This window comes from Chrysemys picta, chromosome 24, assembly GCF_011386835.1.
Source record: "Chrysemys picta bellii isolate R12L10 chromosome 24, ASM1138683v2, whole genome shotgun sequence".
NCBI lineage: Eukaryota > Metazoa > Chordata > Testudines > Emydidae > Chrysemys > Chrysemys picta.
This window is the reverse complement of record NC_088814.1, coordinates 17,350,401-17,372,812: the sequence shown is the minus strand read 5'-3', so window position 1 is coordinate 17,372,812 and position 22,412 is coordinate 17,350,401. Positions and strand designations below refer to the sequence as shown.

The 22,412-nt window shown below is 51.3% G+C and overlaps 2 protein-coding genes across 21 annotated transcripts in view; both read left to right on the top strand.

Annotated features, from left to right (window-relative positions):
- Window positions 1–4,478, top strand: part of LOC101948250 (leucine-rich repeat-containing protein 37A-like) — a 58,085-nt gene extending 53,607 nt beyond the window's left edge. For all 7 annotated transcript variants that reach the window (XM_065577616.1, XM_065577614.1, XM_065577620.1 and 4 more), the window contains 3 exons: window positions 3,037–3,097; window positions 3,203–3,360; window positions 4,297–4,478. In XM_065577616.1, the coding sequence (XP_065433688.1) occupies window positions 3,037–3,097; window positions 3,203–3,360; window positions 4,297–4,336 (259 nt within the window). In that variant the 3' untranslated portion in view covers window positions 4,337–4,478. The remainder of the gene's footprint in view (window positions 1–3,036; window positions 3,098–3,202; window positions 3,361–4,296) is intronic.
- A 5,272-nt stretch (window positions 4,479–9,750) lies between these two features.
- Window positions 9,751–22,412, top strand: part of PLEKHM1 (pleckstrin homology and RUN domain containing M1) — a 68,688-nt gene continuing 56,026 nt past the window's right edge. For 6 of the 14 annotated variants that reach the window (XR_010594776.1, XR_010594775.1, XR_006173136.2 and 3 more), the window contains exon 1: window positions 9,751–9,885. The gene's annotated coding sequence lies outside the window, so the exon portion shown is untranslated. Of the gene's footprint in view, window positions 9,886–11,767; window positions 11,892–13,933; window positions 13,967–14,972; window positions 15,105–22,412 lie in introns of those variants that run through there. The other 8 variants (XR_010594773.1, XR_010594771.1, XM_042844829.2 and 5 more) reach the window with 5 other exon arrangements.

Genomic DNA, 22,412 nt, shown 5'->3' with positions numbered 1-22,412 from the left:
GTGTAGCTCACATGCATATTGTGATTTATTAGCTCTGTGCAGTTATTTACCATATTTATTCAGGAAAAAATAAGTCTTTCCTGCAAATGCCCTCATGATATGATGCTCAGTGGTACCACCTCCATATCAGGTCATAGAAGCGTTTTAATTCCCTTGCCCCTCCCGTTGCACACACTCTCCTAGGGCCCAGGGTTTGCCATAGGGTAGAGGACAGGATTTTTGTGGGTGTCCCTTATCAGCTCATCAGTGCTCAGAGACCCAGGCTTCCCCTGCCACAGTGTCCCTCTCTGCTTTAAGTGCATGAGAGGACATAGGAGACGTCATCCACTCGCGTTCCTCCTCCAGAGCAGCATGAAAGGAAGGTCGGATTGGTCGATTTGATTGTTTCAGCATCATTCATTGCAAGGGCTCTAGGAGATGTTGCTCCTCTCTGCTGTGCAGCACTGAAATCTAGGGGGCTTGGAAGAAGGAATTTTCTGAGCCTGTCTGCTTGCTGCTTGTGCCCTGTTGGACATAACTGGGGTCACATGGGTACAGCAGGCCTATAGCACCTATGACTCTCTTCTTCAAGCATCTGTGGAGGATCCTAGTCTTGCCCATTGCATCCACTTAATCCTAGCAATGCTTCTGCCTGGGGCACTGCTGGCAAGCACAGGGCTCTGAACCTCGTGTCCCATGTTCACAAGACAGAGCTGCCTACCCGAGCCCTTCGAAAAGCACACGAGTGTGGACTCATCTGCTGCTTTGCACTGCCCAGGGGGTGGGACCATTGCATTTTCCATTCCCTGGCCTGTGGACTAGATGGCAAGCCTGTTTCCTCAGGAGTGGTTCAGGGACCCATCCTCTTGCTCTCTCCCTCCTACATGCCCCAACTCCCGACGCCAAGGCACCCGATCTCTGTCTCTCAGCCCAAGAGCTGAACCGTCTTCAAGTTTCCCCATCTGCCCCTCCAACTCTGTGCTTCCCATTTCTGCCCTCCGCCACCCATTCTTGGCCCCGCCATTTCTACTTCCCCCGACCTTTCTATCTGCCCCCACCTTCTTACTCCCACTTTTTGCCCCACCTCAGTTTCCCTCCATTTCTCTGCCCTTCTTTTCATCTGCCTCCCAGCCCCAACAAGGGGGTAACCATTTCACTATAAGGCGGGAGAAGGGGCTCAGGGCTGCTGATCTTCCCCGTGGCAAATTGCTCTCTGCGGGGAAGTGCAAGAAGTCCTACTGCTACCCCCCTCCCTCACATCACCTTCATCCTCACTGCCTTCTCCCTGTCCTTTATCTCTCTGTGAGCTCATCCCCTTCCAGCACAACCCACCCAAACCTTTAAAGTTATTGGTGGCCCTACCTTGCCATTTGCCACTGGTCGCACTGCTTGGCATCTAGCCTTCTCCCCAGCTCGTGCCATGTGCCTGTTCCGATGGCTAGCTCTTTCTGTGCTGTGTGTGTGTGTGCAGAGCCCAGTGCAGTGGGGCCCTATCAGGACTGATTCCCCACTCTGGCACTTCGAGTGCAGAAGATGGGGGCTCGCAAGGATTCTAAAAATCAATACTGGCCACTCCAGGCTTGTATTAAACTTCCAAGGTTACAGCTTCTCTCTGACCTTAGATGGGTGGATGCTGCCAAAAAACATACCCTTTGGAACCCAGGAAGGCGCACCTGGGAATTCCTCCCTGTGGGGTACCATCAAGCCCTTTCATACACCCTCCCCCTCACCAAGGAAGAGCTGAGAAAGAAAACAAAGGAAATCAGCTGTTGCCACCAGCATGTGATCAATGGCTCCATGTCTAGTTGGCAGCCAGTATCAAGTGGAGTGCCCCAAGGGTCGGTCCTGGGGCCAGTTTTGTTCAATATCTTCATTACTGATCTGGAGGATGGCGTGGACTGCACCCTCAGCAAGTTTGCAGATGACACTAAACTGGGAGGAGTGGTAGATAAGCTGGAGGGTAGGGATAGGATACAGAGGGACCTAGACAAATTAGAGGATTGGGGCAAAAGAAATCTGATGAGGTTCAACAAGGACAAGTGCAGAGTCCTGCACTTAGGACAGAAGAATCCCATGCACTGCTACAGATTAGGGACCGAATGGCTAGGCAGCAGTTCTGCAGAAAAAGACCTAGGGGTTACAAAAAGAACAGGAGTACTTGTGGCACCTTAGAGACTAACACATTTATTTGAGCAAAAGCTTTCATGGGCTACAGCCCACTTCATCGGATGCATAGAATGGAACACACAGAAAGACGATATTTATACATACAGAGAACATGAAAAGGTGGAAGTAGCCAGACCAACTTCAAAGCTTTTTTTTCTCCTGCTGATGATAGCTCGTCTCAATTGACTGGCCTCTTACAGTTTGCATGACAATTTCTGATAACAAACGAGGCAGCTACACACTGCCATGGGAACAGACACTCTGGGTCACATCCAAAGCTGATGGCCTGGGAGCCCCACGTTGGCAGGTCACTGCGCAAGGGCCTTCTCGTACCAGCTGGGCCTTGCTTCTCTGCTGCATTACCCCAGTGTAATGTCAGTGACATCAGTCCCACTTACACAGCGGGGAAAGCATTGCCTGACAAGGCTGTATCTCCTCCTGCACTATGGTGGCCCATGCCACCTTGCTCCCCTGCGTGGGCACATGAGGCGGGTTGCTGTTGTGCCCTGTCTTTGTGCTGTGCTTTGGCTGTTTGTCTTTTAGATTCAGGATGAAACGTTACCAGTAAGAGTGGATGTTTTCATATTGGCAGGAAAGGGCCACCTGAGGCTGTCTGTAGCTGCACCATGGTGAACCTTGTTTGTAAAAGCACTAAAAAGAGGGAATTATTCAGGGACAAAAATGTTTGGTGGCTTTCCATCTCCCTTGCAGCCCCTTTATTTCCAATCCATTAAGTCCAAAAGTGTCACAACAGTTTAAGCGACAATTGGCTGGCTTCCAAACCCACTGCTCATTGTGCCGTGTCAGCTGGAGCAGGGTAGTACAGCGTATGGGGAGCGAGATTTCGGAGGAGTCACTAACTTGCTTTACTTGATTTTCTTTTTTACAAAGGTCCTTTCAGAAACTCTCCCAAGAGAGAAATAGCAAAATCTCTTCTGAAGCGATTCATCAGGTAAGCACAGACAGAAGCGTCAATGCGCCCAGATAACTGTACTTACCAATTGTGCCAGTAGTTGACAGTACAGCCCAGCGTAAATGTCTCTGTGCTGTCTTCCAGGTCCCTGGTGTATCAGAGTCTTCAAGTATGGAGAAACCGCTTTGGCTTAGAGACATGTATCTCCCACTGGATTCTATACGTAAAAAATCCATGGCCCAGAAGTTATATGACAGAGAGTCTTCGGATGAGGAAGAAATTTTCAACAGGGCTGATGTAAGGTAAATCAGGGAATATTAGCAATGCCTAGTGTTATCACTGCGTTTCCTCTTGAGTTCCTGCTTTGGGGCCACATCATCCCCCACCCGTGCAGGGACTAGGAGGCTCTGGGACTTCCCCTTTGCTCACTTGCCATCAGATCATCCCTGAAGATGTCCCATGATGCACTGGAAGAGTGCCCATCTTGGGACAGCTCCATAGGACAAGGGCAGTTGCCTTTGCCCATCCTCAAAGCCATATTGCAGTGCCCCTCTCCACATGTGATCGAGAGCTCCCATGGGCTTGAAGAGAGAACACGACACAGCACTGCCATCTCCTCAGGCCAACCCTTCATGCTCCTCATCAGCCCCATGTGGTGGGACCAGAAGCGTCCCTGAGATCAGAGAGAAGGGAAGAGCATAATGCCGAGCTGCTGCTGCTGCTCCTCCCCTCTGCTCATGTGAGTGGGGACAGAGCACAGGGGCTTTAGTCCTTTTCAGGGGATAACCCATTTTCATCTAAAGGTTGTCATTACAACTGGCTCGTTGCCACGGCGCTCAGCTTCCATCTCCACTTCTCAGTAAACAGATAAGGGTTTTCATGGGACTTTCTCTTCTACAAAGATGAGAACAAGCCACTGAGCTGCTAGATGTATATGAGCAGTTGTTCAGTTACGCCTGCTTTCGGCTGGCTAGGGCAGAGGCCTGCGAGATCTCTCGTTTACTCTCAGTGGTGTACACAACTTGAGCTGTAGCTCTGATCCAGCAAAGCCCTTACGCAGCACTGCTGAAAGGAGCTGAACAGTTTCTAGTCTCCCGTAGTGGCAGCACCGTGTCATACTCTGATATTTAGGTAATAGAAGGAAGAAAATATTGCTATGCATTAAATGAAAACCCAGCTTTTCTTGTAGCTAGCCAGAAACTTTTTTAATCTTTCCATGTTTGTCTTTTTCTATTTAGAAGACAATATGAGTGGTCGTCCAGCAAAGAAAGCTACTAACTTGTACTTTTGTGAATACTGCTGTATATCAAGAGTACTGTATAAAGTTATAATGTTGCTCTATGTTACATAGATAAAACGGGAAGCCATCCCTTCTGTTGCCTTTGGAACTGATGATTAAAATGCATACTTTTTCACAGAACAAGTGTGGGCTTAGTTAGTCTCTAAGGTGCCACAAGTACTCCTGTTCTTCTTTTTGTGGGCTTAGTGTTAACCCTGCGAGCTGGGAGGGTCCCAGAGCTTGGGCTCCAGCCTGAACAAAGTCGACACAGCAATGAAACAGCTCTGTGAGTCCGAGTTGGCTGATGTGGGTCAGCCACGGATTTTTCTTCCCTGTGTAGACATACCCTATGTGTCCCCCATCCTCCCCTTTTCCCCATACCAGGGTCCTGCATTCTCTTCCTCCATGCCAGAGCTCTGTGTACTGCCCCATTCCCCCTATGCCAGGGGCTCTGTGTGCCCCCCTACCAGGGTCACCCCTTCTCTCCCCCATGCCAAAGACTCTGTGTGCTCCCCCATTCTCCCTTCCTCCCTACCAGGGTCTCCCTTTCTTCCCCCCCATGCCAGAGGCTCTCTGTATCCCCCTTCCCTGCCAGGCCTTTCCATTCCCCACTTCTCCCTCACCATTATTATTTCTTTTCTTCCTGCCTGGGAGATAAATTATTTAAGGTGTCACCACTTTTAACCCTACTGTGACAACTGAGATGGGGGGGCTCGGTTATGCTGGAAGGTGTTAATGGCTGCCATCAACCAGTTCTTTGATCTGTAGTGAATTACAGCCCTGGCTAAAGGCAATGGGTCTGCTAATCCACTGCCAGGGGCCCCAAGTGTCCCCCCGTCCCTCTACTGTTTTCTAATTGTCACCAAAATGAATAGGGTTCTGCCCATAGATACCCTGAAATATTGGAGTTGATCCTATGCTGCGTTCAAATGTGATTGTATTACGTCCAAACAGACAGAGAAATGCCATCAAGTTGAGCACAGGCCTTCTTCCGTCAGCCAGCTAGAGAGAGAGAGCAGGTTCATTAATCCATGAGTGATCATAGAATCATAGAATATCAGAGTTGGAAGGGACCTCAAGAGGTCATCTAGTCCAACCCCCTGCTCAAAGCAGGACCAATTCCCAGCTAAATCATCCCAGCCAGGGCTTTGTCAAGCCGGGCCTTAAAAGCCTCCAAGGAAGGAGACTCCACCACCTCCCTAGGTAACGCATTCCAGTGTTTCACCACTCTCCTAGTGAAATAGTTTTTCCTGATATCCAACCTGGACCTCCCCCACTGCAACTTGAGATCATTGCTCCTTGTTCTGTCATCTGCCACCACTGAGAACAGCCGAGCTCCATCCTCTTTGGAACCCCCCTTCAGGTAGTTGAAGGCTGCTATCAAATCCCCCCTCATTCTTCTCTTCTGGAGACTAAACAATCCCAGTTCCCTCAGGCTCTCCTCATAAGTCATGTGCTCCAGACCCCTAATCATTTTTGTTGCCCTCCGCTGGACTCTTTCCAATTTTTCCATATCCTTCTTGTAGTGTGGGGCCCAAAACTGGACACAGTATTCCAGATGAGGCCTCACCAATGTCGAATAAAGGGGAACGATCACGTTCCTCGATCTGCTGGCAATGCCCCTACTTATACAGCCCAAAATGCCATTAGCCTTCTTGGCAACAAGAGCTCACTGTTGACTCATATCCAGCTTCTCGTCCACTGTGACCCCTAGGTCCTTTTCTGCAGAACTGCTACCTAGCCATTCGGTCCCTAGTCTGTAGCAGTGCATGGGATTCTTCCGTCCTAAGTGCAGGACTCTGCACTTGTCCTTGTTGAACCTCATCAGGTTTTTTTCGGCCCAATCCTCTAATTTGTCTAGGTCCCTCTGTATCCGATCCCTACCCTCTAGTGTATCTACCACGCCTCCTAGTTTAGTGTCATCTGCAAACTTGCTGAGAGTGCAGTCCACACCATCCTCCAGATCATTAATAAAGATATTAAACAAAACCGGCCCCAGGACCGACCCTTGGGGCACTCCGCTTGAAACCGGCTGCCAACTAGACATGGAGCCATTGATCACTACCCGTTGAGCCCGACGATCTAGCCAGCTTTCTATCCAGCTTACAGTCCATTCATCCAGCCCATACTTCTTCAGTGATGACTGAAATGTCTGGGAGGCTGCACTGGCTTGAAATTGGTCATTCACAAGAAGAAAGGTCTGGCCAAGAAGAAGAGAGATCTGGCTAAACTGAGATTGTTGGAGGCCCGGTCAAAACAGGTGTTTTGAGGAAACACTTACAAAGGGCAATTTAGAAACTAAGATCCTATAAAACTCCCTTAGTCTGGCTGTTGGTTCCCTACTGCTGCATAGTAGCATTGTAGTGCCAGAGGCCTCACAAGCATTAATGGATTGCTCATCCCAAGGGCGGGAAGGTAACGTTCTCATCCTCGGTACAGAGGGGGAGCTAGGGCTTGAGACATTAAATGATTTCCCCAACATAACACAAGGAGCCTGTGATGAAGCTGGGAACTGGACCCAGATCTTCTGTGTCCATCACCACAAGGCGACACTTTCCTCCATGGAGCCCCTGCTGTTAAGGGGGGAATTAGCTAATGAACCTTACCGACCCAATCCTGATTGCTTTGGAAAAGCCATGGAGAATTCAATCCCTAGGAATGAGACCGAGGAACTGTACGGGGCCCGGCCCTGCCCCAGTGCATGGGGAAGGGAGCACAGTGCACTTGTGGTTGGGGGCATAGGCACTCTATTAAACTATCCTGCCAGTAGCTCCAGCCTCTTCTGATGGGGGCAGGGAAATACCTCTGCACTCCCCACCTCTGTCCTAGGCCGCTAACCTGAGCACATGCTGTGCTCTGTGAAAGGGAAGCAGAGCTCCTATCCCAGCATGCGATCCCCCCAGCCCATGGCATTCCTCTGGAAGACCTGCCGCTGCGCTACCCCTTCTTACACGCCCATCCCCTATACACAGGGGCTTACTAGCCATGAGAGAACAGGGCTTGATTCTCTCCTAGCACAGGGCTTGCAAATAGTGCCTCCATGTGACAGTGGAGGGAGTGAATGCGCTCAGCCCCTGGGACAAGCAGGCAGTTTGCAGGGGCTCAGCCTTGGAAGGGCAGCTTTAAAGTAGGAGCCCTCGCAGGGGATATGCTCCCTGGCCAGGCTCATGCCCTTTGAGCACTGCGTTGGCTAACTCCGAGGCCTGCCCATGAAGCAGGGGTTATGGCACCATGTGTCACTGCATGGAGATGTTCCAGGCAGATGTTCTGGGATGCACCGTGACCAGGGCTGAATGGAGTCCCAACCCTATAACATTCAAGGCTAATGGAGCAAGCAGCTGGGGGGGTTAAACAAGGTGAGTGACTGATAGGTGCCATCTTTAGGTTTTACTGCAACCATATGGTGACACTTTTTGGGATTACCCTAGGTGTCTAGGGTGTCACCACCACCTGCTCACAGCAGGAATGAGCCTGGTCTCTACCCCCCCGGGGAGACCCTCCCCAACTACCGCCTGCTGGAAACACAAGCCTCACCCTCTCCCAATGCCGGCTACACATACCACTTTGCTACAGTCGAGTGCCCAGTCCCTTAGCTACTGGACACCCGCAATGTACACCGATCCGCTGGCTCTATGGAAGCAGTGCACCCCAGCTCACTGGTTTCACTTCACTTTAACACTCTTTAGCACATAGACACATCTACAGAAAAAAACAAACTGAACTTTATTTTACAGTGTGGGGTTGAGATTCAAATAAAAGCAAATGTAAGGGTTTGGAAGGTGTAGTTACAGGTGAAAGCAAAACATACCATGCAATCTATAGCCTATAGTTATTAAGAAGTTACTTTCCTGTCTAATAAGGTCTCTCTCTCACCCAATGGTCAGTCCTGGTTCAGTCTAGAATGCTGGCATCTACCTTTCATGAGACACTGCCGCTGGCAGAGTTTCTCCTCAGTAACGGATAATAATCTGTGTTCTTTCTTCATCTCTTATACAATTACAGGCCACTGTCTCTTACCCAGCCAGAGGTCCTGTTTCAGAGACTTTTCTTGGGATTCTTTTGTCTTTGTAAATCCTCAAGCCTACACCTGGTTCAGATAGCAAACATGGCTGGCTCCATGGATGTCCATTCTTCTCAGCACCTGAGACCGCACCTTGCCTCTGGTGACAAGCCTCACTTTAATAGTTTTGAAAGCTAATATTCTATATTTTACATATTTCTTAAATTATTTCCCATCAAAACCTCTCCCAATAACCACGACAATCAGCTCGTTCTTTGCTTTTGACAGAGCTACCATGGCCCCCTTTGGTGAAATACTGAGCAGATGGTTGGTCTCACACAGGACCATACCTGCCTGGACACGTCTGCGTCACACATACCAATAGCTTCAGGGACAAGCAGTGACATTGGGTTTGACAACTGGCTGAACAATCACAACAAAGGGGAACGCAAAATGGCAATTTACTAAATAAAAATGTGGATGGAAAAGCCCCAGTTGATCACCCCACCATTGTTAGTGCTGCTAGTTTTGAGTGCCTCCAAGACCGGATTTCCAACTTAAGTCACCTCCTCTGATTTTTCAAAGTAATTTAACATTTTGTGTAGCAAAGCGCAATGTTCGGGGCTGGGTCTCTCCCCAGCCCCACCTTCTGCCCCCACCCCACCCCACCCCACCAGCAGAGCAGTGGGGCTAAAGCGGCTTCCTGCCCGCCCTCGCTCTATGCGGCATGCCTCTCCCGGAAGTGGCTGGCACGCCCTAAGGTGTCTCTGCATGCTGCCCCTGCCCCGAGCGCCAACTCTGCCATTGGAACTGTGGCCAATGGGAGCAGCAGGGGCAATGCCTGCAGCCAGTGGCGCGCGGAGACTCTCTGCAACTCCTGCCTAGGAGACACTGCCAGAGGGGTGTGCGGGTCGCTTTCGGGACCTGCCCTAGGTAAGTGCCGCACCCCTCACCCCCTCCTGCACCCCAGCCCGAGCCCAGAGCCTGCACCCCACACCCAAACCCTCCCAGAGCCCGCACCTCCTCCTATACCCCCTGTCCCTGCCCAGAGTCCACCCCAAACTCCCTCCCAGAGCCCACCCCTGCACCCCTCCTACACCCCAACCCTCTGCCCCAGCCGAGCCCCCTCCTGCACCCAAACTCCCTCCCAGAGCCCACAGGCCGGGGGGGGGGGGGCGGGGAAGGGATACAGGACTTGGACCCGTTCTGGGCAGCACCAAAAATTATACAAACCTGCTGCCCCTGCACCCCTCAGCCCTACCCCCCCCAGCTCCCCCGCCATGTCTCTAGACACTCGCACCCCCGCACAGCTGCAGGCTCTCTCCGCCCATTTCCGGGTTGCAAAACTGAGATTTCGAGGTAACACCCCGGTGCGAAGAGTTTCCATCGCCGCCCAGACCGAGCCCTGCGCAACCCAGCGCAGCCCCAGCCGGAGCCACCGCCCCGCCCCGCCCCACGGCCGACTCGGGTCACGCGGGCGGGGCGGGCGCGCGCTCGGCAGCGCTGCGCTTCCGGGTTCCCAGCCGGAGCCTTGGGGCCGCGGAGCAGGTGAGCGCGCGCCCGCCCCGCCCCTCGCAGCCCCCTGCCCCATAGACCCGCTTCGCCCCCTTCCCGCTCAGCCCCCCGCCTCCTCCTGCCTGGCCCCCGCCCCCCGCCCGCCCCCTTCGGCCCAGAGCCCCCCGCCTCCTCCTGCCTGGCCCCCGCCCCCCGCCTGCCCAGAGCCCCCCCGCTGCTCAGGATGAGGCCCGGGGTCTGTGTGAGGAGCTGGGGGAGCCCTACTGGGTCTGCTGGGGCCCACCCATGGGAGGCAGGGCAAGGCCGGACCCCCCCCGTGGAGCTGGGATCGGGGCTGCCCCGGACCCCACCCCCCCGGTGTTGCAGGGAGCTGGGCTCGGGGCTGCCCTGGACCCCCCCCCCCCGGTGTTGCAGGGAGCTGGGCTCGGGGCTGCCCCGGACCCCCCCCCCCCCCCGGTGTTGCAGGGAGCTGGGCTCGGGGCTGCCCCGGACCCCCCCCCCCCCCCCGGTGTTGCAGGGAGCTGGGCTCGGGGCTGCCCCGGACCCCCCCCCCGTGCTGTGGGGAGCTGGGCTTGGGGCTGCCCTGGACACCCCCCCACACACCCGTGCTGCGGGGAGCTGGGCTCGGGGCTGCCCTGGACACCGCCCCCCCCCCCCCCCCCGTGCTGTGGGGAGCTGGGCTTGGGGCTGCCCTGGACACCGCCCCCCCCCCCCGTGCTGCGGGGAGCTGGGCTCGGGGCTGCCCCGGACCCCCACACACCCTGTTGCGGGGAGCTGGGCTTGGGGCTGCCCCCGGACTCTCTTCCCCCTCCCCCTGGCAGGGAGCTGGGCTTGGGGCTGCCCCGGACTCCCCCCCGCCACCCGTGTTGCGGGGAGCTGGGCTTGGGGCTGCCCCGGACCCCCCAGCACACACCCTGTTGCGGGGAGCTGGGCTTGGGGCTGCCATGGACACCCCCCCTCCCCCACTCGTGCTGTGGGGAGCTGGGCTTGGGGCTGCCTGGGCACCCCAGGGCCGTCTGCTTCCTCATTAGCTAAGTCTCAGCTGTTTAGTTTTGGAACCACACTTTGAGTTGCCCTGGTGGCATTTCTGCAGGTCATTGGCCCTGTCAACAGACCTTAAGAACTCATGGCCCTCCCGCCCTTCCCAGCTTGTCCAAGGAGAGGTGGCGCTGCCTGGCTCTCAGTTAGATGTTGGCTGGTGTGGAGATCCAGCTGTGGAAAAGGAGAATCACTGCTTAAGAGTGCACCTGCTAATCACTCTGAATCCAAGCCACCCTTACTTATCCCACCAACCACCTTGCAGACTTGCATCCAGTCTCAGGGCTTTGCTGGTACAGCTGGTCAAGAGCCCCAGGCAGATTCTTCTGTTGTGTTTGGTTTGCGTAGAGCTGGTATCTCCCTTGTGTAAACTTTTAGTCTGTTGGGTCCATCTGTTGTTGTTCATTACTTATATTGCAGTAATGCCCCATGGCCCAGCTCAGGCTCGAGGTCCCATTGAGATAGGTGCTGTACGAACACAGAGACAGATATGGTCCCTGCTCTGAAGAGCTTAAAATTAGCAACTTAAGCTTGTTGACCGTGGTGATTAGACTAACTGTCCTGAATGCCACTGATACCCAGGTTTGTCCTCTGGGGGACACTGACATCAGCTTCGAAACCTCCCCTAGCTCCTCTCCTCCAACTACTGTTGGCTCTCCAGTCTCTCCTAGCTCCTCTCCTCTATTGTCACTGAATTCGGCTCCATGTCTCTTCTCTCCCTGTATGGTTTGCAGATGCATAATTCAGAAATTTAGAAATTCATTCACTGCATCAAACCTGGTAACTAGAGCATATCTTTTAGAAAAGCGTCCAGCCTTGATTTAATGACTCCAAGTGATGGAGAATCTACCACATATCTCAGTAGTCTGTTCAAATGGTTAGTTACCCTCACTGTCTCATCTTATGCGGGGTTCCGTTCTGCGGTTAGCGCGTAAACCGAAAACCGCCTATAGCCAAAACCCCATTGAGTTCAATGACGGGTGAAATCGCCCACACTACAGGTATAGTATTAAAACGGTTGTTTTTCTCTTTTTTTGTTTTGTTTTGTTTTTGCCGACCGCATGTTAAATGCGCATAAGATGCGACAGACCTGTACTAGCATTAGAAAGCTCCCCATGTGGTACTTATAGACTGTAATCAAGTCCCCTCTTCATCTTCTCTTCAATAAGCTAAATAGACTTAGCCCTTGTCTACACTACAAACTTATGTCGGTATAGCTGAACTCAGGAGTGACATAGTTATACCAATCTAACCCTGGCATAGACAGCGCTGTGTCAACATAGCTACCACCTTGGGGGGAGTACCTACGCTGACAGGAGAAGCTCTCCTGTCAGGCAGCATCTTTACTAAGGCTTTGTCTGCACTGCACTTTTGTCGGCAAAACTTTTGTCGGTCAGGGGTATGAAAAAACACACACCAACCATCAAAAGTTTTGCTGATGAAAAGCACCAGTGTGGACAGCGCTTTGTCGGCAGGAAGACGCTCTCCTGCCTACAAAGCTACCGCCCTTTGTTGGGGGTGCTGCTGTAAAGTGCGCAGTGTAGACATAACCTAAGTGCTGTAGTGGCGTAGCCTTGTTGCTGTAAGGCAAGGCTACACTACAAAATTTAGTTGACCTAAACGTTGACGTAACGTTAGTTGACGTAACGTTGATGTACAGCCGCTGCAGTAATTAAACTGCTTTTGCATGTTCACGCTATGCTCCTAGTGGCGGCAGAACATGTCCTCACCAGGAGCACTTGCACCGCTTTAACTGTCGGTGTGGGGCATTGTGGGAGGGCTTCTGAAAGGCTGTCAATGTAAGCCATGCAATTTCTACACTGTGGTGACCTAATTACATCGACTTGAGCACTACGCCTCTCGCGGAGGTGGAGTTAAATTGGTGTCGTGGGCAAGTTACATCGGTGGGAGCTGCATTTTACTGTAAATGCTTACAGTGTTAGATTCATGTAAGGGTTGGAAGAGACCTCAGGAGGTCATCTAGTCCACCCCCCTGCTCAAAGCAGGACCAATCCCCAACTAAATCATCCCAGCCAGGGCTTTGTCAAGCCTGACCTTAAAAACCTCTATGGAAGGAGATTCCACCACCTCCCTAGGTAACCCATTCCAGTGCTTCACCACCCTCCTAGTGAAATAGTGTTTCCTAATATCCAACCTAAACCTCCCCCACTGCAACTTGAGACCGTTATTCCTTGTTGTGTCATCTGCTACCACTGAGAACAATCTAGATCCATCCTCTTTGGAACCCCCCCTTCAGGTAGTTGAAAGCAGCTATCACATCCCCCCTCATTCTTCTCTTCTGCAGACTAAACAATCCCAGTTCCCTCAGCCTCTCCTCATAAGTCATGTGTTCCAGCCCCCTAATCATTTTTGTTGCCCTCCGCTGGACTCTTTCCAATATTTCCACATCCTTCTTGTAGTGTGGGGCCCGAAACTGGACACAGAACTCCAGATGAGGCCTCACCAATGCCAAAGAGTGGGGAATGATCACGTCCCTCAATCTGCTGGCAATGCTCCTACTTATACAGCCCAAAATGCCATTAACCTTCTTGGCAACAAGAGCCCACTGTTGACTCATATCCAGCTTCTCGTCCACTGTAACCCCTAGGTCCCTACGTGGACCTAACTGTGTAGCATAGACCAGGCTAAGTGTAGACAAGCTCTGAGCATCCTGAGTCTCTCATTTAAAAAAAAAAAAAAAAAGTTTTTCCAAACCTCAAATAATTCTTGTGGTTCTTAGAATCCTAGAACCATAGGGTTAGAAGGGACCACAAGGGCCATCAAGCCCCCTGCTAAGATACAGGATTTGTTGTGTCAAAAAGCTTCTTTGAAGTGTCTTCATTTTTTCAGCATCCTTTTAAAAATCAGAATAGGATTCAATATTTCTGTAGTGGTCTTACTAGTGCTGTATACAGATGTAAAATCACCACCCTCCTCATGCTCAGTTATCCTCTGTTTATACACTTTTAGCCCTTTTTGGCACAGTATCACATTTGCATCTTGTGTTCTTGGTTAAATACAATGATCTCTAATTCCTTTACAGAGTCACTGCCTTCTTAGATCCAGTCCCCATCCTGTAAGTTACACTGTTCCTAAGTGTATGACCTTGCATTTGGTCATATTAAAACATGTTTGATTGCATCTGGCTTGCCCAGCGATGCAGATTGCTCTGTCTGTAACTTGTCTGTGTTGTTATTCACCACCTGATCAATCCTTTTGTTGTGCGCAAACTTCATCATCAAGGGATTTTATATTTTCTTCCAGATCATAGACCAGGGGTGGGCAAACTACGGCCCGGGGGCCGGATCCAGCCCCTCACAGTTTTGGATCTGGCCCACGGGATTGCCACCCTTGTGGCACCGCGGGGCTAAGGCGGGCTCCCTGCCTGCCCTGGCCCTGGCCCCGTGCCTCTTCCAGAAGAGGCCGGCACCACATCCCTGCGGCCCTTTGGCGAGCGGGGGGCAAGAGGGCTGCAGGCACCGCCTCCCGCAGCTCCCATTGGCCGGGAACAGGGAACCATGGCTAATGGGAGCTTCAGGGGAGGTACCCGCAGGCGAGGGCAGCACGCAAAGCCCTCTGCCCTCTCCCGCCCCCCCTCCCTCCCCCAGGGCCGCAGGGACATGGTGCCAGCTGCTTCTGGGAGTGGTGCGGGGCCAGGGCAGGTGGGAGCCCTCCTTAGCCCTGCTGTGCGCCGCTGTCACCCTGGAGCCGCTCAAGGTAAGTGGCGCAGGGCCGAAGCCCGAACCCCTCCTGCACCCCAACCCCCTTCCCTGAGCCCCCTCCTGTACCCTAGCACCTGTCCTGAGCCCCTTCCTGCACCCCATCCCCCTGCCCAAGCCCTACATTCATGGCCCTGCATGCAATTTCCCCATCCAGATGTGGCCCTCGGGCCAAAAAGTTTCCCTACCCCGGCATAGACTCTGGTATTGGAATCACATCTCCCCCTCTTTTATGGAGTACTTTGCAGCATCTCCCAATGGCTGAATGAGAATGCAGTGTTTTCTTTTTACAAGTAGCATCTTATTAACAAACTGGAGTTATCAAGTTACAAACCCTGTGCTAACTGTGAATTTTTCCCTCAGGACAAAGCCATGAGATGAAAGTCTGAGTGACAGGATCAGTTTGTCTTGGTGTTGACCTCTCCTTTAGGTTGCTGATTCCTCTCCCCTTCCCCTGCTCCCTCCGCTCCCTCCGCGCACAGCCCCTAAGCCAGAGTAAGTCCTCTCTTGTAGCTATAACAGGGCTTTGAAATGGTGTTTGAATGAAGATCATAGAATCATAGAATATCAGGGTTGGAAGGGACCTCAGGAGGTCATCTAGTCCAACCCCCTGCTCAAAGCAGGAACAGTTCCCAACTAAATCATCCCAGCCAGGGCTTTGTCAAGCCTGACCTTAAAAACCTCTAGGGAAGGAGATTCCACCACCTCCCTAGTGAACCCATTCCAGTGCTTCACCACCCTCCTAGTTAAATAGTGTTTCCTAATATCCAACCTAAACCTCCCCCACTGCAACTTGAGACCATTGCTCCTTGTTGTGTCATCTGCTACCACTGAGAACAATCTAGATCCATCCTCTTTGGAACCCCCTTTCAGGTAGTTGAAAGCAGCTATCAAATCCCCCCTCATTCTTCTCTTCTGCAGACTAAACAATCCCAGTTCCCTCAGCCTCTCCTCATAAGTCATCTGCTCCAGCCCCCTAATCATTTTTGTTGCCCTCTGCTGGACTCTTTCCAATTTTTCCACATCCTCCTTGTAGTGTGGGACCCAGAACTGGACACAGTATTCCAGATGAGGCCTCATCAATGTCGAATAGAGGGGAACGATCACGTCCCTCGATCTGCTGGCAATGCCCCTACTTATACAGCCCAAAATGCCGTTAGCCTTCTTGGCAACAAGGGCACACTGTTGACTCATATCCAGTTTCTCGTCCACTGTGACCCCTAGGTCTTTTTCTGCAGAACTGCTGCCTAGCCACTCGGTCCCTAGTCTGTAGCAGTGCATAGGATTCTTCTGTCCTAAGTGCAGGACTCTGCACTTGTCCTTGTTGAACCTCATCAGATTTCTTTTGGTCCAATCCTCTAATTTGTTTAGTAGTAATGGGGGTCTTCCATCCCCAGCTGCAGCTGTCCCTTTGGGTTTGAAAGGTGATGCTAAGAGAAGTGCTGAGCAGGTCAGGCAGTATCTCAGGAGAGGAGTAAATTTCCTTTGCAGGGAGGTAGTAGATTTCCCTAGGGCGTCAGTGGTGCAGCACCATTCTGCAAATGTACACAGTAATGTTTTGCGTGGGGTGCTGTTGCCAGTTGGAGCTGAGCTGGCTAGGGGATGTCAGTAGGCCATGCAGCACCCTGCGGTGCTGAGTGGGTGGAGCAGGGGAAGAGTCAGGTGCTCTGCCAGGAGTTACTTCCTACCCCACTTGGCAGCTGCATTAGGTTTGACTCTGTGCTCTCCCAGCAGCTCCCCTCCCTGCCCCTCCCAAGAGCAGGAGTCTGGCACAGCTATATGGACTTTTTCTTTGCTATTGGCACATTCAGTGGAGCGTGGCCTGCCACCTTCATATGGTGTTTCCTGCTGCTCCTTTGACATGAGATCACAGATTGTTTCAAAAGTGACCACGCCTTGTGCTCTATTTTCTGCTTCACCCATCTTGCAGCTGGAGCTTCAGCGTCACAGTTTAAGGTGCAGGATGCGTACTCCCCAAAGCACATAGCACATGATTGAGTAGCCTGTTGTTCTCTGTGGCCCCTACACAGCTCTGTTCTGACTGGAGCCCACTAGCTCAGAGATGCTGCCACTTGCAGGGGACAGTCTTGGAGGAGAACCATTCCAGGGCAGACCTGAATGGGCACAGAGGTGGGGTTCATGAAATTCTCTTCCTGCAGAAGAATTGGATTATAGTGAATTGTGGGCCTCACTGAGACTCCTGCTCACCTGGATAAGTGCTTCAGTGGGGATAGTTGCCTGCATAAGTGCTCGTGAATGTGAGGGCCCTTCAAGTGGAGTGTGCCAGTAACTGGACCTTTTTGGTGGTCCTGGTCTTTAATCCTGCCCCCTCCCAACCCACCTAGTGCTGCAGGGAGACTCTGAGGCTGCCTCTTCATTCTCCGGGGAACTTGGGTCAGCAGGAGAATCACGATGGGCTTGCTGCTGGTCCGGGAGCCCCAGGGAGTGAAGATGAGTGCCCCTGGTCTGGTGGAGCAGACTGCACTCTTCACTTTCTGGCGAAGAAGATTTCAGTAACTGCCCTTGCTCCCATCCTTTTGTTGTGGCTGGACAGAGGAAGAGGAGGAGGAGATCATCCCCTTGGAATGCAGGAATGCTCACCTGCCAGCAGGTGACACTGCTGCATTCCAGGGGGATTAGTACCTGGAAGTGACAGGAGGAGGATGCAGCGCCACTGAAATGGATCCCAGCAGATTGGACGAGTCATTCCATTTCTGCACAGGTGGAGTTTCACCTCCTCTGAGTTCACTCTAAGGCTGAGTCTGTACTTGGAGCTAGGGGTGTGATTCCCAGCTCTCATGCTAGCTCTTATCGAGCGAGTGCGCTAAAAATAGTGGGGTAGCAGCGTGCTGAGTCCAGACCTGCCTGGGCCTCCTGGGCGCTGTCTGTGGGACCCCAGCTACGCTGCTGTTCTAGCACGCTAGCTTGACGAGAGCTAGCACACGTATGTCGACGGTGCTTGCTGGCAGGCTTCCTGTTTCACTCAGGCACGTTGGCATGGTGTTTTATTTGGAGAGGGTGAAGCCAGCTCAATGATTTAGGTTCTGTGAAATTCTTGTGAAGGCTTAGCTCAGGGGTAGGCAACCTATGGCACGCGTGCCGAATGCGGCACACGAGCTGATTTTCAGTGGCACTCTCACTGCCTGGATCCTGGCCTCCGGTCCGGGGGGCTCTGCATTTTAATTTAATTTTAAATGAAGCTTCTTAAACATTTAAAAATCCTTATTTACTTTACATAGAACAATAGTTAGTTATATATTATAGACTAATAGAAAGAGACCTTCTAAAAACGTTAAAATGTATGACTGGCACGTGAAACCTTAAATTAGAGCGAATAAATGAAGACTCGGCACACCACTTCTGAAAGGTTGCCGACCCCTGGCTTAGCTCATACTGTAATGATGTGCAGACATAGAGAGGCAGAGGTGGGATTGAATGTACCTAATGTGGGGTCCATGTCTGAGTTACGCTTTGTCTGTCCGTCTCTCGTAGGTAGTTGTGTAATGCCTGTCACTGTAGTATGCAGGCTCAGAGAGATTGGGTAATGTGCAAGAGGCAGAAGGCAAAGACTATACACACAGGCAAACCTCCACGTGATACTCCACGTGATATCTCAGCTAGATACTCCCTCTGAGGCACATTACACCAACTTCAGAGGCCAAATCCTAGATAAGGACCAGACACAGATGCATACATGCACTACAGAACCTCTCAATCAGACATACTCCATAAACACCACCGTGCCCCAGGCATGGACCCAACATACACACACTCAGTGTTTTTGTAACTTCCTTTGTTTATTTGTACTGCTCATTTTTTTAAACGAGGAAATTCTATGCTTAAAATTGTGTTTGCCATGACAAAGCTGAGTAATTTTATAGGCAAGCCAGGAAATGCAGAGATAGGGTTGATGGTTTAATCCTAACTGTCTCCTTGTGCCATGTGCATTACAGCGCACTCTCAAATTATGTGATCATTTAATAGTCTCAGATAATCCAATTGAATTTCTCTAGGATGTTAGATAACATGTAACATCATAGAAGAAAATCCCCATCCCAATAGCTGTGAGTTGCACAATGTATTTTTGTCTACAACTCCACCTCACTCTCCAGATAGAGGAAAACTTAATTGAAACTCTATGGAATTTCCCAATTGTATCTGATTTCTCCATATTAAATTCTTTTATTGGCTCCACAATATCATAGTAAGGGTATGTCTACACTGCAAAGTTTTTGCGCAACAAGTTATATAATTTTTATTAAAGCGCTGGAATTAAACCGCTGTTGCGTGTGCACACTGTGCTCCTTGTGATGGTGGAGCGCATCCACATTAGCAGCTCTTGCAACGGCAAAGAGAGCAGTGCACTGTGGTAGCTATCCCACTGTGCAGCTGGCCACAGGGTGCTTTGGGAAGGGTTTGCAATGCCTCAAGGGGCAGGCACAGCATCACATGATGCAGGTTTCTCAGTCCCATTGTTCCATGGGCATCCTACTACATTGCCAGCTGCTTTTCAACTGAAGTGGATGGGTGAGTGTGTGTGACAGGGAGTGTGTGTGTGTGGGGGGGAGAGAGGCAGTGTGTTTTGGGGGACAGAGTGTGTCAGCATGCTGTCTTGTAACACACACACACACACACACACACGCCTGCCTCTGTGTTCAACAGCAGGAGCATTCCACAACAATGGTTTGCTTTGTGTCCCAGAGCAGATCAGCACAGCACCCAAGGGCTGTCAGAAAGGGAGCTTTGAAAGGAGAGTGGTGCATGTCTCCAGGACAGCTGAGTTCAAAACAATAAGCAGAGCGGCCACTTGAGGGATTATGGGACACTTCCGGGGGCCAATTACAGCGCTGAAAGCAATTGATATGTTTACACTGGCAATGCAGCGCAGGTGGTTTTTGTGCAACGCTGCAACTGAGGAGTTTCTGCACAGTAAGTGGCTTGGCAGTGTGTACACCTCGGGAGTTACACCGCAGAAAGCTGCTTTACTGTGCAGAAACTTGCCAGTGTAGACAAAGCCTAAGAACACAGGAACTCTGAGTTCATAGATTCATAGGTTCCAAGGTAAGAAGGAACCATCGTCATTGTCTAGTCTGAGCTCCTGTATAACACAGGCCACAGAACTTCCCCTTATCTCCAGCACTTGCGAATTACATGTTACGTGTGTGTGCAGGTGAAAACTCTCCTTTTGCTGCATTTGAGAGATACTGTTATGTGATCACATAATTAAGGCACGGTTGAGCATGCATCAATTTAGGTAAATAGATTTAACGATACAGTTTAGATACAGTTTAGATATTAGAATCCGAGTACTCGGTTACATCCCTTATGAAAAGTTGTACAGAGATTTGGTTGTGGAAAGCAAATGTATCAATGAGTGAAGATTGTCCCTCAGTAATTGAGAATTAGGTAGGTCGTCCATTTAGAAAATACAATCCACGAGGAAAGTATTTCAGTTACTTTCCTGACTGTGCCTCTCATCGACTTCCAACTCATTCCTCCTGTTATTGCCCATGTCCGGTGATGTGTTCTATGTAGATGTCCCTTGACCACCTGATTGTGTCTGACACCATGAGTTGCCGCATCAGCTGAGCGTAGTGCTGACTGATTCCACATTCTCTCAGCACTCATTCATTACTGGGGTCCCATGCGCCTACAGCTCCGACAATCAGTGCGTGTGTCTGGACCTGGAACCCTTAGCTCTCAAGGTTTCTGCCAGAGGGGCGTATTTCTCTACCTTTCAAGCTCGGGCATCGTGGAAGGCCAGGGTCCTGTTCTCTAATGGTTCATGGAAACCTTCCCCACAGGTGGTGGGATGGCTCTGGCCAGGAGATCTTGGATGGCGTTGTGTCACAGCTGCCAAGCTCTCAAATGGGTCTTGCAGCTACACAGGATGTGGGGTAGCGTCTCGTTGGCGTAGCCGCACTTTCTACATTGCTTGTCCCGATTCCAGTGGCAGACGGCTCTGTTCAGTGGGATGCAGTTGAGCCGGGCCCTGTGGATGAACTTTCAGTCGGCAAATCGGGTGAAGCTGCCCCCACGGAGGAAGTGGTTGCTGGCATTCCACTTGCATGTCACCTTGAACGCCTTGCCCTGGTCCAGCTTCCATTTCAGGTTTTCCACGTATTGGCAGTGGATGGCATCCTTCAGGGTCCTCTCCAGCATGGTTCTAGCTCTCGGAGTGATGATAGTGTGATCTGTATTCTTCACCTGTGGCACCAGGACTCCCAGCTCCTGGCATTCCTCGCACCACATCCAGTGGCAGCTGATACGCTTCTCCAGTCGTCCTGTAGCATTGGTGGCACAAGTCCAGAAAGAAGCAAAGTCTACCCTGTTTTCCAAATTCACTTTCCAGCGAGCCGCTCAGGTAGGTGGCAACATCTTGGTTGGAGGGGGTCCTGACGATTCGCTTCTTGACGGCATCCTGCAGAGCGCTCTCTGCGATGTTCCTCACCATGGTGTCCGTGCACGGCGGAAGGCGTGAGTAATCATGGCAACATCGCACTGATCACCCATTCAAGGGATGTTGGTGCTGCCCTGCCTGTGCAAGATGTACACCAGTTCATTGCTGGCCCTTTGGGGAAGAAACATCCACTTCTTCACCAGCTGCCGGTGGTGTTGTCTGCCTTGTTCAGAGGTACCTTCGCCATGGCAGATCCCCTCAGGACAAATGAGATACGGGGGATCAGAAAGGTGTTCAAGGCATTGATCTTCTGCCACGGTGCCAGTAGGGAAGAGTCGATCCTGGCCACATCTTGTAGGATCTCAGTGATGGTATCCTCAAGTGTCTGTTGGATGTGGAAACACGTCGGCATGCTGAGATGTTGGTACACTTGTCCGTCCTCAAGGAAGATCATGGGTTCACCCTGGATCTGAAAAGACGTAGCCTGGACCGAATCCCTTCTACTGCCATCGATATGCAGGGATGCACACTTCCTGGCATTGAAGCGGACTCCCATCCAGTTGACAGTCTGGCTGGTGATGTCAAGCATTTGTTGGAGACTCTCGTGGTTGTCTGCAATCAGGATCAGATCATCTGCGTAGGCCAGGATATTCACTCTCTTGTATCTACATGCTTGTCTGTCCTCTCTGTAATCACTGCTATAACCATTAGTCAGTGCTCCCTCTCCCAGAATGTTGATTCCCAACACTGTGCTGCTGTTTAGCAGATTGTTGTGTGCCGCCACCCATCCTTGTAATACAGTACCTGAGCACTAAAATAGGTTGGCAATAGCAAGTACCTAGTGGGCTTCATGAATCCCTGATCTTTTCGGGATACAGAAATCTCTGCTGGAGGTAGGATTTGGAGGTGGATGTCATTCTGGTTTTGAAGGAAAAGCTTCCTGGTGTTGGTGCTGAAACTGCTTATTCCTTGTCATACTGTGGGCGGAGAAGAGGGCTGCATTGACAGCAGGAAAGAGCTGTTTGGTCTGGCTGGTGTGCAAGCTCCTTAATTTTCTCTGGGTGGACGATAACTTCCAAGGTCCTCATACTTGGAAAATGACTGGCTCTGTTTCCAGGCTTTGAGTCACTGGGTAACACTGTCATCGTTGGTTATTGTTTTCCATCCAAACTGTGTGAGCAGCTACTTGTCATCAATGAGGTTTAAAACAGGGAAGCCAGTCTGTGAGAGTTCATCCAGGAGCCCGTCTCCAGGAAGGAAATCTGTTGGGAAGAGTCTGGCCTCTTTTTTGATACTATTGTTATTAACAAGTAATTAATTTCTGAAGGATATACGTGGTCAGATATGCCCATACTTTAGAATTTGGAAACCCGTTTGGCTTGGTTAATCAATATATACGTGGC